Source organism: Theropithecus gelada, chromosome 10 (genome assembly GCF_003255815.1).
Source record: "Theropithecus gelada isolate Dixy chromosome 10, Tgel_1.0, whole genome shotgun sequence".
NCBI lineage: Eukaryota > Metazoa > Chordata > Mammalia > Primates > Cercopithecidae > Theropithecus > Theropithecus gelada.
In genome coordinates, this window is record NC_037678.1 from 18,021,646 (window position 1) to 18,047,177 (window position 25,532).

At 39.7% G+C, this 25,532-nt stretch overlaps 1 protein-coding gene across 2 annotated transcripts; it reads right to left on the bottom strand.

Annotated features, from left to right (window-relative positions):
• Positions 1 to 24,498, bottom strand: FBXO7 (F-box protein 7). Of its 2 annotated transcripts, none has more exons than XM_025398720.1 (9): positions 24,056 to 24,498; positions 19,901 to 20,195; positions 15,000 to 15,227; positions 13,924 to 14,065; positions 11,270 to 11,353; positions 7,870 to 7,965; positions 5,626 to 5,802; positions 3,615 to 3,652; positions 1 to 684 (listed from the first exon to the last, which is right to left on the bottom strand). In XM_025398720.1, exons 1-9 carry the CDS (start codon positions 24,175 to 24,177, stop codon positions 298 to 300), a joined length of 1,569 nt encoding a protein of 522 aa, XP_025254505.1. In that variant the 5' UTR covers positions 24,178 to 24,498; the 3' UTR covers positions 1 to 297. The 2 variants fall into 2 exon arrangements, with proteins under 2 accessions (XP_025254505.1, XP_025254506.1); XM_025398721.1 differs by lacking the exon at positions 24,056 to 24,498 and adding an exon at positions 23,776 to 23,937 and having other exon boundaries at positions 3 to 684; positions 19,901 to 20,043.
• Between the last annotated feature and the right edge of the window lie 1,034 nt (positions 24,499 to 25,532).

Genomic DNA, 25,532 nt, shown 5'->3' on the forward strand with positions numbered 1-25,532 from the left:
ATTTACACTTTTTTTTAATCTGGTAAGAACAGCATCAGAAAACAACCTTCGATCTAGAGGAGAACCAAGAGCAGGGAGATCAGCAGCCAACTATTCCCAAGGCCAACCTTGCCACAAAGGAACCTTTGGGTCACACCACCCCTAAGGGCTGTAAATATATCTCTTAAAAGGCTTCTGGGAGTGCAATTCTCACCACTACAATCAGAAATAACACTCGAGATCAGCACCCCAAGGAGTTGACATCTGTAGTTTAGAAACAAAAACAAATGGAGCTCCAGAAATGAAATTACAAATCAATCACATGAATGACAGGCGGCCGTCAGTTGGCCGACCCCTACTGGGTCTAAAGGGAAATCTGTCATTGGGGCCGCCTCGCCCTGGCAAGATGGGGTTAGGTCCTGGGAGTGGGCCAATTGGATCAAAGCGTGGTCTGAGTGGAGGGAACTGGCTGGGCGTCTCCCCAGGACCAGGAATGAGTGAATTGATTGGGTCTCCAACATAGGGAAGTGTTGGTCTTTGGTCATATTCACCCCCAATAATTCCTGGAGGAAGGCGGGAGCTAGGAAATGGCCTAGGGTGCAAGGGGTTGGGATAGAATGGAATGCCGTGAGTTGACGATGGCAGGAGCATCACAAACCGCCCTTTGGGGGATTCTTTTCTTTGTATGTGCCTCTTCCTGTACAGCTGTAGAAAAAAGAAAAATAAAAGAACAAGATAAGGTAAGTGATCTGGATGTTTCCCTGTAGTTCTAATTTGCTTTCATAGTAAAGATCTATAGGTACACCTCAGAGATATTGTGGATTTAGTCCCAAACCAATGCAATAAACCAAGTCACACAAATTTTTTGGTTTCCCAGTGTATATAAATCCTACGTTTACTATACTAAGTGTGCAATGGCATTATATCTAAAAAGACAATGTACTTAAAAATATTTAAAAATACTTATTGATAAAAAATGCTAACAATCACCTGAGTCTTTAGCAAGTTGCAATCTTTTTGCTAGTAGAGGGTCTTGCCTCCACGTTCATTGCTGCTGACGGGTCAGGGTGCTGGTTGCTAAAGGCTGAAGTGGCTGTGGCAATTTCTTAAAATAAGACAACAGTGAAGTTTGCCACATTGACGGACTCTTCCTTTCATGAAAGATTTATCTGTACATGCGGTGCTGTTTGATCGCATTTTACCCACAGTAAAACTTTCAAAATCAGAGTCAACCTTCTCAAACCCTGCTTCTGTTTTGTCAACTAAATTTATGTAATATTCGAAATCCTTTGTTTTCCAGGAATAGATTTCATTCCAAGAAACCACTGATAAAGAAAAGGGGGTATATGTATACCATGGAATACTACTCAGCCATAAAAAGGAATGAAATAATGTCTTTTCCAGCAACTTAGTTGCAGCTGGAGGCCATTATTTTAAGTGAAGTAACTCAAGAATGGAAAACCAAATCTTGTGAGAGCTAAGCTATGAGGATGCAAAGGCATAAGAATGACAAAATGGACTCTGGGGACTTAGGGGGAAAGGCTGGGAGGGAGGTAAGGGCTAAAAGACTACATCTTGGGTACAGTTTACACTGCTTGGGTGGCGGGTACACTAAAATCTCAGAAATCACCACTAAAGAACTTATCCATGGAACCAAAAACCACCTGTAACCCAGAAACTGACTTTTTTTTTTTTTTTTTTTGAGATGGAGTCTCACTGCTCTGTCGCCCAGGCTGGAGTGCAGTGGTGCGATCTCGGCTCACTGCAAGCTCCACCTCCCGGGTTCACACCTTTCTCCTGCCTCAGCCTCCCAAGTTAGCTGGGACTACAAGCGCCTGCCACCACGCCCGGCTAATTTTTTGTATTTTTAGGTCAGATGGGGTTTCACCGTGTTAGCCAGGATGGTCTCAATCTCCTGACCTCGTAATCCGCCCACCTCGGCCCCTCAAAATGCTGGGATTACAGGTGTGAGCCACCACACCCGGCCGACATTTTTTTTTAAAAAAAAAAACCACTTTCTCTCTTCATCCATAAGAAGCAAGTTCTCATCCATTCAAGTTTGACTGTGAGATTGCAGCAATTCAGTCCCAACTTTAGGCTCCACTTCTAATTCTAGCTCTCTTGCTAGGTCCATCACATCTGCACTCCTCCACTGAGGTCTTGAACCCCTCAAAGTAATCCATGAGGATTGGAATCAACTTCCAAACTCCTGTTAATGTTGATATTTCATCTCCCCCCCAATGAATCCTGAATATGCTTAATGGCATCTAGAAGGGTAAATCCTTTCCAAAAGGTTTTCAGTTTCCTTTGCCCAGATCCATCAGGAATCACTGTCTCTGGCAACTATGGCCTTACAAAATGTATTTCTTAAATAATAAGATTCAAAGTCAAAATTACTCCTTGATCTATAAGCTTCAGAATGCAGTTGTGTTTGCTGACATGAAAACGTTAATCTCCTTGCACATCACCATCAGAGATGTGGGATGACTGGCTGCATTGTCCATGAGCAGTATTTTAAAAGGAGTATTTTTTATAAGCAGTAGGCCTCAATGGTGGACTTGAAATATTCAGTAAACCATGCCATAAACTACGTACTGTCATTCAGGCTTTGTTGTTCCATTTACAGAGCAAAGGCACAGATTTAGCATAATTCCTTTTTTCTTTTTTTTTTTTTTTTGAGACAGAGTCTTGCACTGTCTCCTGGGTTGGAGTGCAATGGAGCGGTCTTGGCTCACTGCAACCTCTGCCTCCCCGGTTCAAGTGATTCTCCTGCCTCAGCCTCCTGAGTAGCTGGGATTACAGATGCGCACCACCACACCCGGCAATTTTCTTTATTTTCAGTAGAGACAGGGTTTCACCGTGTTAGCCAAGATAGTCTCGAACTCCTGACCTCAGGTAATCCGCCTGCCTCGGCCTCCCAAAGTGCTGGGATTACAGGCGTGAGTCACCGCACCAGGCCTGAGTAAGCATAATTGTTAAGGGCCCTAGGATTTTCAGAATGGTCAACAAGCACTAGCTTCAAAAATCACCAACTGCATTAGTCCCTTAAAAAAGAGTCAGCCTGTCCTTTGAGGCTGGGCACTGACTTCTCTCTAGCTATGAAATAGATGGCGTCGTCTTCCAATAGAAAGCTGTTTCATCTACATTGAAAATCTGTTGTGTAATGCAGCCACCTTCATCAGTGATTTTAGCTACATCTTCTGTATAACTTGCAGCAGCTTCTCCATCAGCACTTGCTGCTCTACCTTGCAGTTTCTGTTATGGAGACATTAGAATAGTACCTTATGAAACAGTATAATATATTCTTTTCATAAGGTACTATTTTAACTAGCTGAACAGCTGATGACTACTCCAGCACAAAGACAATTCATTTAAATTTTGTTGCAACAAAAGAATGTTTTACAATAAGTAAAGATGAGAAATAATCATTGTGTTAACATTTTTTCCATATAAGAAAATAAGGACTGAGTCTAAAGTAAAAGTTGAAAACATTTTCATTTACTGAAATTTAGCAGTAAATTAAATGAAAACAGATTTCATTACATCATATAAAAGTGAAAATATACCCTTAATATATTAATTCACTAGTCATTTCTGTGTTATGGACATTAGCCTTAATATTTAAAAATACCTACTTCTTTCCAATCTGTGTCTTGAACTCTGACAGTATTGTCTGCAAAGGAAAAATGAAAAATAAGGATTTAAAAACATTTCATTCATCCAGCATTAAACAATGGGTTTTGTTTTTCTCCTAAGAAAAGTGAAACTTACCCATTAAGCATGAGAAAAAAAGAAAATAAAAACTAATCATTTATATAACACACACTATGTCATTCGTATTTTCTTATCTAATTCAAACACTTTCTTGATGGTTAAGGGTGATCACCGCTGCTCTGTGCTACCCAGTAATTCAATGCAGTGACTCCTCAGGGACTATGGAGAAACATGTGGCTACTCTCTTCCTCCATTAACTGGTTCTACACTGTATCTTCTCCCCCTAATCTCATTTAGGTGTGTCACCTGCTTCTAATCCAATGTCTCATGTTATACCAAACTGGGTAACCTCAGAGTTTCTGTATTACAGCCCATGTTCATTACTGGAGGTCACGCTGACTTAGTCTTTCATCCATATTCCGGTTACACTATTTTCTCCCAACCATGTCCTGAATGACTCAGCTATCAGAAGCATGACCATAACTAAGTATTTTTTAATGTACTTATTTATTTGAAATATGTGAAATGGGGAAAAAGAAACCCATTCAACTTTAAGTATACGAAAGTGTTTGGACAAAAGATGATGATATCTTCTCTACAAGTTACTACATTAGCAAGGAAGTAAGGTTTATAAAAGCTCTGGCCCCATAACATTGTATCTATAGAAAAATCTGAACAGCTTACAAATGAGCTTGTGGGCCACAATCTAAAAATTAAAGAATAATTGTGCTTTAATCCTAAACTTGAATATACAAGTGAAAGGATATTTGTTCCTTTTATGAGTATTTATATCATACCCTGCTTTTTCTCAGTGCTTCCACATACATCAGTCATTCTGCCTTTTCTTTTTTACTATATTTTTAATTCTTTTTTGAGTTGGAGACCAGCCTGGGCAACACTGCAAGACTTTGTCTCCACTAAAAATAAACAAACAAAAAAGTTGGCCAGGTATGGGGGCGCATGCCTATAGTCTCAGCTACTTATGAGGCTGAGGAGGGAGGATCACTTGAGCCCAGGAGTTGGAGGTGGCAGTGAGCGATGACTGCGCCACTGCACTCCAGGGCAACACAACTAGACCCTGTCTCAAAAAAAATAAAATAAAATAAAATAAAATGAATTATTTTTTGAGATGATGCTTTCTTGCTGCCAATTGAGACAAAATAACATTTTAAATGTCAAATACAGGGACATAAAAAAAGGAAAAAGAGGACCTCAGGAATCAAAGAAGAGGAAAAGGAACAAACCAGGTCATTTACACTTCTTACATTTTGAAATTTTAAAAGAAAAAAACGTAAATAGGAATGCTATTTATAAAATAAATATGGATTTTTCCATTGTGGGTTTTTTTGTAACACGACCCATTAAATGGATTTCATGACCCACCCCAGGGTCAAACAATCTGAAAACACCAATATGTGGCAGCAGAAAAAAAGTTCCACAATCAGGTTTTTGGCCTTGTAGCAGGAAATCCTGATGCACAAGTTCTACCATCATCAGTGCCACAATAATTACCAGGTCACCATAATGTGACCATACAGAAATAAAGCTGCCCTGGCAACATGGAACAGGTCAACAAAACTCTCTTAACTTACACACTGGTCTCAACCATGAAAGCAGTTCAGAAATGCCAGCTCATTTCTAAGTCAGATGTTGACTATTGTCTCTAGCGAGAAAATAAGCCTGTCTTACTTTCATTTTTCTATCCTGAAATAATCTTCTTACACTAATGAGCGATTTGTGTTGTGCAAAATACAAAAACGAGAGGGTTTTAGGGACACAGGCAAAGGTATATGAAGCTTAGAGTCAGTCTCTTTAAGGCCATTAAAATTATTTGCAACAGAAAAATCCTACAACTAAAAACTTTTGGTGAGCTGAGTAATTAAGACAATAAGAAAGAGCCTTTTCTTGTGAATATGTCATTATGGAAATCACCTCGAAAATCACGCAGATATAAAAACCTCCACAGAAGCGGGTCATTTGAAGCAGTAAAGAGGTCACGACAAACTGCAGACAAAGACAAGACGGAACGAACATCCAGAAGTCGGAAGATCCGTAGTTTCAGTTCCAAGGGGAGGACGACCAACCCAAATACATCTGGTAGGCTCAGTGCTAAAAGGAAAAAAAGAGAAGTAACAGGTATTACTGAGTAAAGAACATCTGGCTTTCTCCACACAGTCAACAAAGTTGCCACTTGTTCCTTTCTAAAGTGGCAAAAATTTAGATGGTACTCTTAATTATTCCCAAGTATGCATCATCTACAACGAATTTTTAACCCCAGCTTGACTATAATTACTACTAACTCATGCAACTCTAGGCCCTTACTCCCTTGATGTTTTAGTAGAAAGACAAATGCTTTTTAATATAAATCAAATAACTATAACAATTGCTAAATTCTGGCCAATGGCCTCTTCTGTCTCAAACATTATTCAATACAACAATATTTCTTTATTCAACTACAGAAAATGAGTAATTCTTGGCTTTTATATCTGATTCCCTGCCAGTTATTAACTGTGTGCCTTTGGACAAGTTATTTAAACTCTAACTTAATTTCATCTGTAAAATGGATTAATATTACATCCCACCGACTTCAATGAGTTGTTGTGACAAGTAAACGTATTAATACGTATTAAGTGCTTAGAACAATGTTTGGCACACCAAGCATAAGCACTCAAGTGTTAGCAAATTACTATTACCTGAAGTCTAGCAGGCTAAAAACAGATAGATAAATTCAGAAACAAAGCCAAGAAAGGAAAAGAAAAATAATATGTTCCAAGTTCAGTGAAAATTATGTTTTGGTTATCAGCACCTTCAAAATATTTGTGATACTATTCTCCACTAGCAAAAATAATCAAAATCCAACAAAGACATATCTATATGTGTTTTTCAATTGACATTACTTCCTTTCCCTCATCACCAACTACAGAGAAGACTACTGTTATAATAGACATGCCACCATTCAACTTGACACCAAAAATGTTACTTACTTCTCCACACACAGAGAGCAAATAAAAGCCACTATCTGTTCACATAAGTCAGAAACTACCTACTAGTTGGAGACTTGTGGTAGATTGTATTGTGGTTCTCAATCACTTCCTACACATAATTATACTTCCCCACCCCACTACCATTAGGCTTGGCCATTTTTGTCTTATTTTTGCAATAAAATGTGAGTGGAAGTGACATATATAATTTCTGGGCAAAAGCGTTGAACCAACACATAATTGGGCCACTGGCACACCACAAGAGGAGCACGTCCTAGATAAAGACAACGCCTTCAGCCAAAGCAAACCCACACACAACATGTACACGAGCGAGAAGTAAATGTCACTGTAAGTCACTGAGATTTAAAATTTTTTTAACTGCAAAAAAAAATAGTAAGAGAAAGCTAATATAAGGATCTTGAGTGAATTATAAACCTTACTGAATTATGATTTCATCATGTATAAAATAAGTACCATAAAATTTACTTCAAAGTCATTAGCAGTAAATAAGAGTGCATGTGAAATATCCAACAAAGTGCCTGCATAGAGCCTCCAATAAATGGTTTAAAAAAAAAACTCAGATCCAATTACAGACCATATATTATTTATGTGTGTGTGTGTATATATATACACACACATACATATATATACACACATATATATAAATATATGTGGTTCTCATATATATATAAATATTGTGGTTCTCAATCACTTCCTACACATAATTATACTTCCCCACCCCACTACCATCAGGCTTGGCCATTTTTGTCTTATTTTTTCAATAAAATGTGAGTGGAAGTGACATATAATTTCTGGGCAAAAGCCCAGAATATAAATATATGTGTGTATAGAGAGAAAGAGCATCTATTATGTACCTGACCCCATGCTAGACAACAAGAATACAAACGTAAGATATATTCCCTACCTTCGAGATATTCCCAACCTTAGGTGGAAAGAAATCATATCAACAATTATAGTCCATGGAAAAGAGTCTATAATAAAAATATGTACAAAATAGCATTGAGATACAAAGAGCAAGTAAATAGCACTTAAGGAATATTAAGCTTAGTCTTAAAAGAGGAACATTTAGCTAGGAGCAGAAAAGAGGGCAGTCAGATGTCATACCCACCAAGAATACTAAGTATACTTATATTCTTTACAGTCCCTTGAACTGAGACAGTATTTCATCTCTTACCTTGTCGGGTAAAAGCCAGAAGAGGGTACACCAGCTGGTCTTTAAAGAGGCGAGAGAGTTTCTGAAGATCTTTGTATATCTTGGCTACATGTTCCCCTAGAATATTTTTTAATGAAAAATCAAAACCCAAAATCAAGTGGAAAAACTGTCCTCTATTTCTGCCAAACACAATCAACATGGCAAATAAATATTCACAAATAATTCACAAAGATAAGCATGAACCAAATTCCTTCATGGAAGAAGTACAGTGCAAGACTTGATAAAACTGAATCTTAGATATAAAAGCTAAAAATTCCATGCTACCACATTAGTAGAGTTGTGCCCAACCTCTCTAGCTCATAGGCTGCAATTGTAGAAAAAGCTTGTGTGAGATTCATACACAGGAAGATTTCCTGAATAGCTATCAATCTGTGCTGGGCACTGAGGATACAGTGGAGACCTGCTCCTGTAACGCTTAGAAGCTGGTAAATTAATAGCATTTATCACATGATGACTGTGTATCAGCACCTGTGTCAAGCATTTTTCAAACTTTCACATCAGAAGTTCTTTCCTAAGTAATTACTATCTCCATTTTAAAAACAGGTCAAGGTACAGAAAGCCTGTCCAAGGCCCATGGTTAGTGGCAGAACAGTGCACAAACCCAAGTCCGTGTGGCTCAAAAGCGCTCATTTTTAGCCACCACACTGCTACTGCAAATGTGGGCAACAGATCACCAGAATTGACAATACCTGGAACTGTTTAGAAGTACTGAATCTCAGGCCCGCTGCAGACCTACCAAATCAGAACCTGTAGCTTAATAAGATCCCCGTGTGACTCATATTAAAGTATGGACGCACTACCAAACTGCAGCCGAGGTTCCCACTTGTTTTGCTATTTACCAAGTGTATAGCCTTGGACAAATAACCTGCCCCTCTGATCCTCACCTTTTTGCTCCACTGTTTAAGGGAGACGCCACCACTACACCCGATAAGGCTGTTATAATTGAGAGCTCCACGAGCAGTGCCTAGTGTATCAGTAGACAATTTATGCTTGCTCCTTGCCCATTCCATATTTATGTATTTCACTATCTATAACAAATAAAACACTCAGTATAACGGGATCGATAAGAAGAAGGAAAGAGACACGCAGCTAATGTCTAAATCTTTGTTGTGTGACTTGCAATCTTGAACTGAAATTTGCTGTCAAGGTATCATTTTTAAAAATCAATTTGGCTCAAGGGCTTTTTTCAAATGTGAAAACTGATTTTCTTTAAATGAATTTTTTTACTTCAGCAACCTGGTATGTAACTATTTAATTAGAAACTTATGAATAAAAGGATAAATAACAGTGCCTAGCCTAGTTGTAGTTACTAGGTGCTATCAGCCACAGTAAAAATTCATTAAGATGACTTGCCAAATGAGCAGCATATTCCTACTCAACGTAAAAGACTTTATTAAAAATACTTCATTATAACAGTCCATAAAGTTGTAACTTAACAGTATTTAACATTCCTCCTCCCTTCCATTTCCTTTTTCCTTATTTAAGAGAAAGCAGATAAAGAATAGCAATCGGAGCTACATTCCTGTAAAAGTTGTTTTAAAAGGCTGGGAGTCAGCCAAATCTATTCCAATCCTGTATTTCACCATTGATTAGCTCTGTGACTCTTAAGTAACTTAGCTTCCTCTAGATCTGTTTCCTGATCTAGAAAATGGGCATAAGAGTGTAGAGTATTTCTACTCTCCATAACAAGGTCCTCCCTATACGGTGATCAATACGGAGTGTCGTAGCCAAGGAATTTCAAGTTTTTCTGACCCTAATGATAAAAGCCATCTATACAGATTCATCAGTCCAGTTTATGCAGTTTCAACAGGGGCAAAAACTGGTCCTTGACAGGTTAAAAACTATTATATTGGTTTGTGATCCTTCAAAGGGTCACAGTACATAAATAAAATATATTTGTGGTATTAAATTTCATGAAGGAGAGAGACTGAGGGGAAAAATCTCCGAAGGCTCCTTTGGGAAGTGATAATAAAAAGATTGAGAAACTCTGGCCTAGTCTGACATTAAACGTTCAACTCGGCCAGGCGCTGTGGCTCACGCCTGTAATCCCAGCACTTTGGGAGGCCGAGGCGGGCAGATCACAAGGTCAGGAGTTCGAGACCAGCCTGGCCAATATGGTGATCGCCTGTCTCTACTAAAAATACAAAAAAAAATTTCACGAGGTCAGGAGTTCGAGACTAGCCATGGTCAATATGGTGATATCCTGTCTCTACTAAAAATACAAAAAAATTAGCTGGGCGTGGTGGTGTGCGCCTGTAGTCCCAGCTACTCGGGAGGCTGAAGCAGAATTGCTTGAACTCAGGAGGCAGAGGTTGCAGTGAGCCAAGATAGCACCACTGCACTCCAGCCTGGTGACAGAGAGAGACTGCATCTCAAAAAAAAAAAAAGAAAAGCTCAATTCACCTAATGCCCAAGTTCTGATTCTACGTCCAACCAGAGACCATTATAAATATGTATTCTGCTGTCTCCTTTTCCTATCAGTTCTAGTGAGTATAAATCAATCTCTAAGGGCTGATCTCCCCTAGGAATGAACAAGAATAAGTCTTTAGACCTTCAAAGCAACGATGTCAATCTAGCCAGCCTTTCCTAAAGGACTGCTATAAATGCCATCTTCCCACTGTACCACAACATTCCCACTAGGCTCTTAAAACCCTCCTAAGTTTACTAAGAAGATTAAATGGAATAACATATGTACAGACACAAGTACAGAATGAAACAGGCACTTAAAAAATGTCAGTTCCCCTCCACCTTATCTCTTCTCCTCCAACCACCTGTAACTGCCTCTCACAGTTTGGTTTAACTGAAAAATGATAAAAAGGAAAATCTGTCTTCTTTCCATCTATTAATAATTTTATAGAGTTTAGGCAAAACCTTACCTAGAATGCAAACTTTTGGTAAAGTATCAATCTGTATAAAACAGCAATCAAATTTATGTAGGTTTAAACAAAGATTTTGATTGCAGTTTTTCCTCCAATAATCTTTAATAATGAACTTGAATTACTTCCATGAAACCCAGATCTCCATATTGGTTAAATATGATACCAGAGAGATCTCCAAAGATTAGTACAGAAACTATGAACTATCATCAGAGTGTAATAAATTACATACTAGTGTTATCTCATAACAATATAATTCAGCACTCTATGACTCTAAGAAAAACAGGAAAGAAACAAACTCCTCAAATTATAAGCAAAATTTTCGCATTTTTTAAACCTTTGCGTTCTTAAGCAAACCACATTATCTTCAATATGCTTTAATCTCATATAGAAATTTTCTGTCTTTTGAACATTATCTTTCAGATTTTTTTCTTACATGAATTTCACAGAGTTTCACTCCAAAAGTTACATAATGTTTATATTACCTAGTTTCTCTTTGCAAATAAAAGACTCTGGTAGCAGCTGCAGTCTTTTCACACTTCTAATCTCATTGTTGATTTTCAGTGTAGCTGTAAATAAACAAAAGATGATAAAAAATGCTGTCACTTCATCAACTGCCTTTCTTTTTTAGTATGGGCTTGCATTTCCTTGCTCCTAATATACTAAGGACACATTATACAAAACAAACTGTTCTTCGCCTATTTCTTTCTCTGATAGCAAGTTCAAAGTGTAAACCTCGCATCACATGAAGTAAAATCACTCTACAACACCACCTTTAAAAACTACAGTAAGCATCTTTATATAAAATCTACTAGGCAGCAGCTTATTAGTAATTGAAAGATACGCAACAAGGCTAATCAGAGGCAACTAAACACAATAAAACATTATTTCTAATGAAGTCACTAAAAACTCCATTTATCTTTTATTTAACCCTTGGCAATGAGTCTTCCCTTGTTCATTAAAATAATCTTGCTAGTTTTCAGAGCATCATCTCTCTTCCAGACCCAAAGGACCAATATTCTTGACATCACCAGAGGGTTCAATTTTAATCATGTATACAAAGGCGCACTTCAACTCATTCCATGAAAGAGCCCAGTGATGTGCTTATGCACATGTGCACCAAGCAGGATGCCTGGAGTGAAGGAAAGATTTAAAGACACACTGCTCTTTTCAAATAATCAATCCTGGAATGGCTGGCTGCCATGAAGTCTGCCAAGAGCTGATTTGCCAAGAACAGTAAAGAAACAAAGTATGAGAAATTAAGAAATCATCAAGACATTCAGTAGTTATTCTTTTTATATTAAGTATTCTCAATCTAATGAATACAGGTTATTATACACGTCATTAAGTGCTTTTATAAGAAATCAAGGCAAAATTTGCAACTACACATTGACTATTTGGTAACTTCAACCTTGCAAATTATGATGTGATATAGCAGAATGATGAGATGAAGGCAGAAACTGTTGACACTCTGTGTACGAGAATGCCAAACTAAAAGCTACATTTGCTAATTATGATGAACTGCTGAATAGACATTGCTAGGTCCTAGTGTCATCAGACAGTCATGTCCTGGCAAACGTGAAGTACCACCAAAGCTATTAAACCGAACGTTTTGAGACTTTTAAATAACATTTCAAAGAATCTTATGACTAAAGAAATAGAAATTTCTTAAGAGGCCAGGCATGGTTCACACCTGTAATCCCAGCCCTTTGGGAGGTCAAGGCAGGAATACTGCTTGAACCCAGGAGTTCAAGACCAGGCTGGGCAACACAGTGAGACTTCATCTCTACAGAATATAAAATAAAAAATAGCCAGGTGTGGTGGTACACGCCTGTGGTCCTAGCTACTCAGGAGGCCAAGGAGGAACATCGCTTGAGCCCAGGAGGTCAAGGATGCAATGATCCATGCTCTGGCTACTGCACTCCAGCCTAGGTGACAGAGCAAGACCCTGTCTCAAAAAAAAAAAAAGAAAAAGAAAAAGAAACTTCGTAAGAGGGAAATGAGAACTATCCAACATCTCAAAGATCAAGACAGCATAAGTCAGTAGCTTTCAAAATAGATTTTAGCAGGAAAAAAAGACACCATTTTTTTCAAACAGAATCTCACACAAAACTTCAATAAATGAAACAGATAAACATTTCGCTGTTTTAAGTGGTGATAAGGCTTCTACCTAACTTTCATCTAGGCAAAGGAGCAGCTGTAGAACATACTGAAAACCTGACCTAAACCTTTGACCTAAGGCAAAGCAACTTCCTTTGCTAAACAAAAGAGATGAGCTATACTGAATAAACAAAACAACAAATGCAGCCCTCCCAATCTTACCACACTATCTTTTTAACTAAAAGGATAAACCTCAAAAAACAAAACAGAATAAAAATGAAAGCTCCTAGTCATTCAAATGGATCTCCAGGATGTGTGATTATGATAGACCACTAGGAGTTGATACGAACCAAAGTGGTATCTGAACTAAAACACAAAGATGGAATGCCTTGCTATTCCAGTGAAATTTCTTAACATGAAAAAGGAGACAGGAAAAGTTATTTATGCAGAGTGACATTTGTTGGGGGAGGCCCAGCAAATAAAACACACACTTACTAAGGCCTCAGTAAACTTAGCATTGTTGTTGTGCATTGCTGGCCACAGAGATGCGAACTTGGATAAATGGTGACCCCAGCTCTAGTTCCCCATGTCTCAGTTCAAGACCTTCGTTAAAAAAATAAAGCCATCCACAGGCATAAAGAAAAAGTATTCTCCAAAGAGTTCATGTATAATAGGCTCATTTCACTCATATTATCAAATACTGATAATATTGGATAATATTAAATATTTAATATTATAATATTGGATAATATTATATTGGATAATATTAAATATTACCCCCCAGAGCAAAATATTACAAAGATTAAGACATCAAGAAAATGGATGCCCTAAGAGTGAAGGGTGCTGGCCTAAACAACCCAACAACCTCTTACTCTATAATCTTCCAGACACATGTTATCAGTGGTCTAGGAATTCAATAAAGTTGAGAAGGACTCACAACTGTATCATGATAGCCAATCACTGAAGTGGCTATAAAACATTTGGAAAGAAACGTCTAAGAATCCATAAACGAGCAACCATGACTATGCTATTCAATTACCATTTACAACAATCAGGTTTCCCAGAGGCACACAGGTGAGAGTAGCGGAGCTGCCCTCGCAGAGAGGATGCATGTACTGCAGCTTATACACCCCGCTCAACTTCCACTTCTCCGGCATGGACAGTGCTTTGGCTTCGATGCCCTGGGGAACGAAATGAAAGGGAAACAAATAATGAAGAAAGGGGTTACTCTCAAAAAGATTAAAAATCCAAAAGACTCCTAACTTGTTTGAAATAATCATTCCACATAGTCCTCTTAATACAATGCATCAAATCATTAATATTGCCATTATATTTTATATTGTAGGATAATATATTACAACACTTTTAATCAAAATTTTTGTTCAAACAGGTAAAATTGCGTCATGGAAACAGGGATTGATCTCTCTCTTCAAAGACTCACTTCTCTGCCTAGCAAAACCACATGATTATTTAAAACTCCAAAATAATCAAATATCACTTCCTCTGTAAAGCCTTTTTCAAAGAAAAATTGTTTGCCATTTCCTTTCGTCCCCTAACATTCTATCCATATTTCCGTTACACTTCAACTGTATTATTATCTATGTTTACTTGTATTATTTCTGATTATCTTTTTATTTGTCTCTCTCCTCTATTTATGTATGGACTCCTTGAGGACAGGAAATATCCCCATGTTTTTATATCCTAATTTCTGGGTCAGTGCATGGCATGCTGCAGGTGTGCACTGATCACCAAATTACTCTATATCTTTGTAACTTATAACATGGCTCGCAGACCAGCAACATTGGTATTATGCAGGAGTATGAAGAAGTACACGGTCCATTCTACAGTTACTAAATCAGAATCTGCATTTTAATAAGGTCCCCAGGTATTCCAAAGCACATTAAAGTTTGAAAAGCAATATTCTAAATGTTCTCCTCCATGAATTCCTGGCATCCTACATATGAATATGTGTCTCCCAGAACTTCACCAATATAGCACAGTGCTTTATATTTCTGTCTATCTCTGCCACTCTCAGACTATGGGCAATTTGAGAGCAGGAACCATCCACATGTATGAGCAATTATAAGATGTTTGTGTTTTGCTTGCAGTACTTACCTGAGGCATGTAACCTGACTCCAACATGAGAAGGTGTATCAACACTATCAAGGCATCATTGGCATCAGAACAGTCAGCTGATTGATACAAGGTCTCTAATGAATGTGGCACTTGCCCTTCCACCGATTCACTACAGAGCATGGGTTCTGAGGGATAGAAACCTGTGCCCTCTGCCATATCCTCAATATCTTGAATTGATTCAGCTTCAAAATTTTGACTAGGCCCTAACTGAAAAAGGAAAACAAAACAATGAATTAATTAAAAAGACTTATTTTTACACAATACATTTTTTGTATCCTAACGTGAACTAAGTGCTGAAAGTCAAAGTACATCATTGGGGTCAGAAATGGGAGACATTTTAAGTGAGTCCTTATAAATAAATAAGCCTGCGACCTACTCTTCCATCCTCAATTCCTCACCTGTTAATTCTAGCCGATATGTCAAAAACCTGGAAATCGTCCTAGACTCCTCCCTCTACCTAACTAAACCTTGTCCCAAATCTGATCAGTCTTCAAAGTTCCACTGAAACTAACTCCTAAACATGTCTAAAATTTGCCCCTTCCTGCTCCATTGGTACTTCAGACTCTCATCATGTATTTCCTGACATCCAACAAGAGCTTCCCTTGCAAGTATCCCTTCTTCAACTTTCTTGTCTTCCAATACATCCCATCCCCTGCTGCCAGTTTTCTTGACAATTAAAACTCCGATCATGTACTATGTCCCAGCTTAAAATTCACCAGTACCTCCCCAACACAGACAACAGCATTTCCCTCAATTGTGCCTTAGATGTTCTTAGGAAAAAAGGTGGTCCACATGGAATAAGTGTGGAAAATGCTACATGCTGCAGCCACCTAACTTCACCCTCCATAGTCACAAAATACTCTATTGGCATTATAAAAGCACTGAGGAGTCTAATAACAGTAATAATAGTGTGTGCATAACACTTTACCAAAAAACTCCATCTTCAACAGTCAGCATCCCTGTAACACCATCTCACGAAACTAGATTTTCAGAGGACACGGAGAAATGCAGGCCTACAAATGAAGCCCAAACTTCTAAATCCCTTAGCATACGAAGTCCTTCATCACCTGATCTCTGACTCATTACCAAGTTCACTTTCTGCCAGTGCCTTCTTACCCCAATCTTCTCCACTTCTTCAAAAGAGGTAACACAGACCACAACTCTGCCTTACAACGGCCTCGATTATTTAACCTTATCACACCGCACTGTACTGCAATTTTCTGATTACATATCTGCGTCCTTCCATGACTACAAGCTTATAAAAAAAACAGACTACATGTTACTCATTTTTGTAACCCCAGTAAAGTACCTAGCACAAAGCAGGTATTCAATGTCTGCTGAACAAATGCTGAAGGATAATACCTTACAACTTCATAATGTCTTTATTTTCAAAATGTTTTCTTATTTGTACCTTATAACAATCCTGTAAAATAGGCATGGCAGGTATTGCACTTTTTATAGATCCTGTAATTATAAATCTGAAAGATTAAATAACATAATGCAGATTATCAACTAATAAAAATTTGAAATGAACTCAGATCTCCAAACTTGCAGCTCAGGACTTTGAGATGAAAAAAAAAAAACAACTAAGTTACCTATATTAAGTTTGCTCAGAAAGTTTGTTTCCTAGGCATATGCCCAACTCTTAATGCAAAGCATAAGTTTCTTCTTTTTAGGGTTTGCATTTCCATTAAAGAAGGGGAAAAGGAAATTAAAATTACACAGTATATGTAAAAGGTTGGAGGAATGTAAGGGAGCCAGAGGTGACAGCTGTTCTTCCAAAATCTCTGAGGACCTAAGCCCTATGGCTTATGGAAAAGATCCAAAGTCACTTGTAAAAACCTAGAGGCCAATGAGAAGTCACACTACCCAAAAATGAGGTATGGCACAAAAATATTTCCGTATTTCCTGAGAAAATAGAAACAACTATATTAAAAACCACTTAACATCAAGCTAAACTATGAAACAATAGGTTTTGCTTCTTTACCACTATGTCTAACTTTTAGCCATTTACTACTTATTGGCAGTTGTGTGGGACAGAACATATGTGGAAAAATGAAAAAGAGCTACCCTAGGCTGAAGTACATGAGAAGGAGATATCAAAATCCCCTGCTGGGCTTGTCAAACCTTACTCCTACTCTATGGGAATCTACTGACATTCTCTGAGCTATTCTGATATGAGTATTTATCAAATTCTTCACATGTGTGAAAATGAAAAAAAAATGGTGAGCACCACACCTCTCTGAACAGATCATTTTGCCATATGTCATTTACAAAAGACTAAAACAAGTGACTAAGATGCATGAGAGCTAATATTAGATTCTGATACCTGCTACCCGTTTCTCATTCAAGACTTAAGAGGTACTGGATGAATTCCCAAATATGATGAAATAAGAAAATTGATATTTAATTACAAGAGTAAAATTTACCTCCTACGGTATCAAGTTTTACGCATCTATTTTCCTTTTCTAATGCTCCATTCTACATTAGAGAGTGTAATGTACTTAAAAGCATTATTTATGAGATCTCGAGCTCAGTTTCCATACTCTTAAGGTTTTCCTGTCACCCTTTACAAGTCTTGGAATACAAAACAATATGCAAAATCTTAGAACTGAAATTAGTAACTTTAAGCAACATTAATTTCTCAAAATTTTCCAAAAGGAAACTAGCCAACTATCACAAATACTATGAAAAGTTTCATCTTACTAGACAATTTTAAAGTACACAGAAGTAAAAGTAATGGGCCCTACTAAGTTATCCCAGAACAAGCCTATTAGCAAAAAAGACTCAGAAACATAATTTAAATATACAGCAAAATATTCTTACTCATTCCCCAGTTTACCTCTGTGAGGCAGAAATACACTGATACAACAATAATTTTAAAAATAAATTGAAATCCACATATCTGGACATAATTTTCACAACTTACCAATCTATTAAAAAGTATTTTTTAATATGTCTATACTTAATGCCATGACAAGTTACCATGAATACTTATACTCAAAAATGTTTAAGGCCAGCAATTAAGTTGAGGTGATAAGTGTACATACAAAAAACAATCAACAAGATGGCACGTGTATTGGTATTAAAAAAATAAAGGTGATCATTTGCACCATTCAAAAAATTAAAAGGTCGGATAAAGGCTGGGCATGGTGGCTCATGTCTGTAATCCCATTACTTTGGGTGGCCAAGGTGGGCGGGTCACTTGAGGTCAGGAGTTCAAGACCAGCCTGAGCAACACGGTGAAACCCCATCTCTACCAAAAACACAAAAATTAGCCAGGCGTGGTGGTGTCTGTGGTCCCAGCTACTCGGGAGGCTGAGGTGGGAGAATCGCTTGACCCCAGAAGGGTAAGGTTGCAGTGAGCTGAGATTGTGCCCTATACTCCAGCCTGGGTGAGAGAGTGGTACACTGTCACACACACACACAAAAAAAGTGGGAAAAATGATGAGGCATGTACAAGGCAATAAAGATAATCAGATAATCAATACAAAGAAATTAAAGAAAACTATTGGGCTATGGTTGGCAAGGGCTTAGGAAGATGGGTAGAAATATAGACAAGAGAGGGAGGAAAGGTAACAGGTTCCAGTCTGGGTGAACAGTAAGAGCAAAGTCACAAAAGCAGTCACTAGGTTGTATGTGTGCACATGCATGCAAGCAGGTGCATGTGCTGGCTGGTGGGGGTGGGGGGAAATGATGGTCTGTTCTGATTGGAGATGACAGTTTAAAGGAGGGAAGAACAGAAACTACCCCTAAAAAAGTTGAGTGGAGTAACTTTCCAGAAAGCCTTGAGCACCAGGTACAGGAGGACAGACGTCATTCTCCTCTTCTGTAAAATGACAGGGTTGAACTAGAGATACATGGTATTTTTCAGCTAAAAAATTCTGAGCACAAGTTTATGAGAAAGAGTTAATGAAAGACAGCAAGGGAACAATAGCATCAGAACCATGTAGGAAGAAGGCAAACCCAGAAAACAGACTGAGGAATAAAGCCATTGGAACCCGAAATGGAAAAGAAAAACTGACAAAGCTTATTAATGGGCTAGATTTAAGCAGTCAAAAATCACAGAAAACCAGCAGTGCCACTGACAAAGAAGGGAACATGAGCACACATATTTCCAAATTTATGTTGAACATATAAAGTCTGCAATGACAATTTAAAAATGCAAGTATAAATATCCTGCAAGTCATTTGGAAATAATTGGACCACATCCATAGCCTTAATGAGTAGACCAGATCAGAGAAGCAAGGCTAGGAATCATGAGCTTAGGAACAGTAATAGAAGTCAAGGGATAATTCATGGACAGTATGTGAACAAAACAGGCAGAAACTAGGTACTTTGGGATGCCAGCCCCATACTGGTATAGTCATTTAGTAGTTAAAAAAATATATTCTATAAAAATATAATCTGCAGCCAGGCGCGGTGGCTCATGCCTGTAATCCCAGCACTTTGGGAGGTCAAGGCAGGAGGATCACAAGGTCAAGAGATCAAGACCATCCACACCAACATGCTGAAACCTCGTTTCTACTAAAAATACAAAAACTAGCTGGGAGTGGTGGCGTGCACCTCTACGCCCAGCTACTTGGGAGGCTGAGGCAGGAGAATCGCTTGAACTGGGAGGCAGAGGTTGCAGTGAGCCGAGACTGTGCCACTGCACTGCAGCCTGGTGACAGAGCAAGACTCCGTCTAAAAGCGAGATATAAAAAAAAAAAAAATAGAGTAGGTGATATATATATATATATATATATATATATATATATATATGAAAAACAATGTGCAATCTATTGATGATAATTATCCTGACTGGAACAGAATTCAACTGAGGTGTTCAATATGACTTATCACCTACTCTATTTGATATATTGGTCTTTAATACCCACCGTACTGTCGTCATTCCAAACATCAGACTGGGCTGCCTGTCCTTGGAATGAATCACTCAGTTGTTCATCCTGTATGCTAGTCTGATTGGAGCTGGTGGCCAAAGAGGGTTGGTCATTATTCTGGAGTGAAGAATGCTCTGAATCTGTGGATGAAGGTAAATTAGGCGCTGGAATGTCATCTTGAAGAATCAAACATATCAAGTCCCCAGAAACAATCCCATAGGAAGCCAAGGTCTCTTCATCTCCAGTGAGGGCATCCTTGTAGTTCAATGTAATTGTAAATCGGGTATCAGAACTGCCAAGAAAGACGGATAAGCACAGTAAGAGCTACCTACTTCTGTTACCTTCAACAGCACATCTGAAGCATACATAAGCACACAGTATGACCCTAGAAGAACTAAGTCATGAAGAGACAAGGTCTCACTATGTTGTCCAGGCTGGTCTCAAGCTCCTGGCCTCAGGCAAGCCTCCTGCCTCAGCCTCCTGAGTTGCTGGGATTACAGGCATAAGCCACCATGTCCAGTTACATTTTTGTTTTTGTTTGTTTTTTAGAGACAGGGTCTCACTCTGTTGCCCAGGCTGGAGTGCAGTGGCACAGTGGCACAATCACAGCTCATGGCAGCCTCAAATTCCTGGGCTCAAGCAATCCTCTCACCTCAGCCTCCAGACGAGCTAGGACTATAGGCACAAATGACCCTACCAAGCTTAAAGTTTTGAGAAAATTATCAAAATTATTTATCAATGAATGCCTAATCTATAGATTTCTAATGGCCAAAACTCTCCACCTGGGGGACAGGATACAGTTATTCTCTATCATTAATCCATGCTTTCCTCAATTCTAAGATGTACTTTTTTGTATTTTGACATTTTTGGAATTAAGATGCTTCCTAGAATCAATCACATATCAACTGACAGCATTTTTCCCCTGCTGTTACATAAAACAATGTGTCTTCCAAGTGACAGCATGTAAGATTCAATGAAATACCTTTAAAATGCAAATTAGATCACATCATTCCTTCACTTAAAATCTTCTAATAGCTTCTATTTGGAATCCTTAACATAACTTCCAAAGCTCAACGTTTGATCTCTTCCCATTTCTCCTACTGCATCCTATGCCATCCGTCCTCTCTCACTGTTCTCTATTCACATGAGCTTTCCATCAGTTCCAAAAAGTAGATCAACTTTATTGCAGCTTTCGGGCCTCTGCATTTGCTCTTCCAGATCTTCAAATGACTGACTCCTCCTCATCATTCCAGTCTCAGCCCAAATGTCACCTCTTCAGAGATGCCTTTCATTCAGACTCCAGCACTCTCTATTCTGCTATGCTCTACTTGAAAACATCGTTATCTACTGATCTATTATTTGTCTACCCTACCCCTGCCACTAGAACTTCAGTTTCATAAGATCAGGGATCATGTCTGAACAGTTCAAACCATATCTTCAACACTGGCAAATAAAGTATTTGTGAAATAAATGCAACCACCAAACATTAGTTGGAAAGATCAAGATGAGTGTGAAATCAAGGATGTCTATTCAATATCCTTACAGGACAGTTTACTCACAATGGTCCCAAAAAACCAGATCCATATATTCATAATCACAAAAAGTTAGGGGAGTATATGTATATGACTGAGTATAAATTCATCTCTCTTACTGATGATGACAAGCTAAATTCACCCTTCTACTGACTGTTAGTTATGAGGCCTTTTAGTGGAACACAGCACAAACCCAAAAGCTCACTGCTAAACAAGCTCAGAATTCAAATAAGCCTGAAGCAACAAACTCCCATTCTTTCTGCATCACAGATTATTTGACATTAGAAGAATAAAATGTTTTTCATCACACAGTGGTGAGGAATAACAAAACATTATAAAACATTTTTAAAAACATTTACACTCAGCAATACTAATTTCATTACTTTTTTGAGACGTTAACAAAAGACGAACTCCTTTAACAATTATATTGTTTATTCTCACAATGCTGCATTTTGAAAAGTGCTCCAAATAATTCATGTTTTTATTTCACTCGTAAATATATTTTTTCTAAGTGTCCTTGGTAGAGAAATTAAAATTACTGAAATAGAAGCTATTCCTGTTTGTTAGAAAACAGTGGCCCTGCTTCTGTTTTCAAAATGCTTTGATAAACAAAATGTTGAAAATCTGCCATCTGCCCACAAAAACACCACCCCAACTTTGGCAGAAAAAGGAAAAACACCTCCAAAGAACTATGTGTTTATGGGTCATCTGTCACAGCAAAAGGCTGCTTTTTAAAACAGTATCTAGTACAATGTACGTTCAAATATCTGTTTGTAGAAAAGGTCATGGTCCGCTCAATAAATATACCAGCTTTTCCTCCCACTTTAGAAAAAGGGAAAAGCTATTTCTAAAGCAATATGTAGTTTTCCAGGATTCTACCTCTGATATTGGGGAGTTAAGAGAAGTATTTAATTCCAGGAAATGAAATTCTAGAAACTCCAGGCTTTTCAAAAGTATTTCATGGCTACTCTGTCTATGGAGTAGCCATTCTTTTATTCCTTTACTTTTTTAATAAACTTGCTTTCACTTTTCTCGTAAAAAAAAAAACAAAAACAAAACAGAAGCATTTCATGAGAATCCTAGCTCCACTTGCTCAGTAAAGATATTTTAAAAATAATATCATATGGACGTATTTTAAAACTGCACATTTATTAGAAAATGAGAATATTTTCAGAAAAAATGAGTTTACTTTCACAAGCTGAAGTTTACATTCTGTCCAGGTAACCAGCCTCAACCGTAAAAACAAATCTGAAAGAGAAACCAACGGGCCCTTTTATGCAAACAGTCATACTGAGTTTCACATCCTTTCAAGACTGCCTAATTTAAAAATAATAATATATATATATATATACACACATGGTAATACCTTTAAAAGATTAAGTCTGAAGATTTATTCAATCTTCTACTCATAACCTACTGGTAATGATGCCAGTATGTGAAACACACAGGTTTAACAACAAGAAATAACAGTAGGCATGTCACTTACCATAATGTTTAAAAGGAGTTATGTCAGCATCTTATTTAGGGTTTATTTTTTTAATCAGGAAAAAAACAGGCTTACTTTCAATCTAATAATGTTTTATCCAGAAAAATGAAAGGGCGAGAAGTTCAGAATAACGGTATCATTTTACCCAATTCCCTAAAAATAAGGTGAAAATGTAGGAAGGTTTTTGTTTTTGAAAAATTCACCTAAAAATCCTCGGGGAACATCATTTTTATTTTTCCTTAGCACACTCAAGTTTCAAATCCACTAGCTCAGTATTTGAAGAGGACCACTCTTACCGTGCCGCTTTACTCCCAAATTGTTGTTCCCCAAAAAGTATCTTTTAGGGAAACAAAGCAGCTTCATCTGCAGTCCCATAAACCAATAACAGAATATGATCCTTTCTCAACTTTACTGCCCCCGAACTGCAAGCTCTCAAGATCAACGTTTGCCTCAGTTTTAGCAAAAAAGCAACATTTCGCCCAAGAAAATCAAAGGGCTGAAACACGCCTACACGCTGTACTTTCTAAAACTTTTCAGCGGCTAAGTCCAAGCGCTCGCCGCGATGCCTGGCGCATGAACATAACAATCTAAAATTGCTGCCGCTTCACAGCAGCCATACAAGCTACCGGTGGCCTCGGATGGAGGGCAGATTTTTAACTTCCAGCAATTTCCAAACTTTTTCATTGAAATACTCCCAACAGCTGAAGAAATTAACTCGGACCCCTGACAGTCCAGAAAGGTTTAACCCAAGCCAAGCTCATCATTTCCAACTTGAAATCTAACCAGTTGTGGGAATTTTGCGTTCCCTCCTCTCCCCGGTTTCGTTTACTGCAAGACCAGAGGCCATGACTCACCCAGGAGGGGACCGGAGCCCCCGGGAGGCCGCGCCATGTTCTCCAGGAGCGGGACCCCAGCCGACCACCCGCGCGTCGAGTCGCCGGCACCCCCCGGCTCCGCGACGCCCGGAAGAGCCGAGGCCTCCAGTGAAGGTCCCCCCACCCCCGGCGTCCCCGCACCTGGCCTAGCGCCAGGCCACGCCCGCGCCTGCAGCCCACAGATGACGCCAACCCGCCCTGCACCCACCCCCAGCACTCCCCACTCCCCGCAGGCCGCCCAGCCCCGGCCCCCGCGTACCTGTACCCCCAGGTGCACAGCAGGGCCTGGCTCAGGTGCGCGCGCAGCTGCCCCAGCGTCGGCTCTGCCTCGGGCACCTCCAGCGGCCAGGTCCGCTTCAGAAGCCGCACCCGCAGCCTCATGACGGCGGCAGGCGGCCCGTGGGGCCTGGACCCGGAGGCGGCGACGGGGACAGCGGCGGGGCCGAGCAGCTCTCGCCCCAAACGGCTACAACCCCGGACCGGCGACTACCGGAGCTGAGGGGTTGCTGAGGCGAAACGAGGAAACAGCCCCGCCACCGTGGCCGCCCTGCCGGTCGGGCTCTGGAATATGAGCGCCCGCCCAACTCCTGAGGGCGCCGCCTGGAGCGGACCCCGAGAGCTGGAGGCGGGCAGGCGGCCTAAAGGAGCCAGGCCTCTCGGGGTCGGCCGATCGATGACTCGGCTCGCAACGGCGCTGCCTGAGAGCGCGGGCGCAGTGCGCAGGCGCCGAGATGCGGCCGCTCGGTGGCGTCCCGGTCTTGCCTCGGCGGTAACTGGGACTGCCTGTATTTGTTCCCTGTGTGCATGGAACAACGGTAGCGCAGACAGGGATGCTGCAGACAGACAATACAGTCGCCACTCCCCAGGACCAAGTGTCACCCCATTTCTTCTGTGGCCCCCAGCTCCAGCGGCATCTGCTCTGAGAAGCCTTAGGTTAATCTTTAGGCTTGGCCGGGCGCGGTGGTTCACGCTTGTAATCCCAGCACTTTGGGAGGCCGAGGCAGGTGGATCGCTTGAGCCCAGGAGTTGGAGATCAGCCTGGGCAACATGGTGAGACCCCCATCTCTACAAAAAAGACAAGAAATTCCGCAGGCGTGGTAGCGCCTGCCTGTGATCCCAGCTATTTGGGTGGCTGAGGCAGGAGGGCCGATTGAGCCCGGAGGTCGAGGCCTCAGTGAGCTGTGATGGCACCACTGCACCTCAGCCTAGTTCCACAGAACAAGACCCTGTCTCAAAAAAAAAAGTAGAACTATTTGTAGCCAGTAATCTATGTTCGACAGTTTATTAGAACTCTGTTGCTGCGTAACAATCACCCCAAAGTTTAACGCAATAAACATTTGTTGTCCCACAGGTTTTAGAGGTCAGGGATTTGGGGATACGTGGCTGGGTGGTTCTGTCTCCAGGTCTGCCATGAGATTACAGTCAAAGTGTAGCCCAGGGCAGCAGTTATTGATTAGGGCCGGAGGATCGGCCTCCAGGATGGCACACTCATGACTGTTGGCCGGAGACCTGTTTTTCACCACGTGAACCTCCCCATAGGGCTGTTTGAGTGTCCCCATGACATGGCAGCTGGTCTCCCTCAGAGCAGGTGATCCCAGAGAGACCAAGGCATAAGCCACAATGTCTTTTATGACCTAGCTCCAGAGGTCACATATGGCTTTTGTCATATTTACAAACCAACCCTCTGTGTGAGAGGATCCACCCGAAGGTATGAATGCCAACAGACAGGGATCGCT

Bases quoted from the DNA above. Each gene is read 5' to 3' on its own strand.
- FBXO7 (XM_025398720.1), bottom strand. From the start codon at position 24,177: ATGAGGCTGCGGGTGCGGCTTCTGAAGCGGACCTGGCCGCTGGAGGTG. The intron at 5,803-7,869 runs GTAAGAGATGAA...TTTTCCTTTTAG, and splicing joins TCTGGCTTTTACCCGACAAG to CACTGAGCCTACCAGATGTA. The intron at 685-3,614 runs GTAGGTATTTTT...TTTTTTCTACAG, and splicing joins AAGACACAGATTGGAAAGAA to CTGTACAGGAAGAGGCACAT.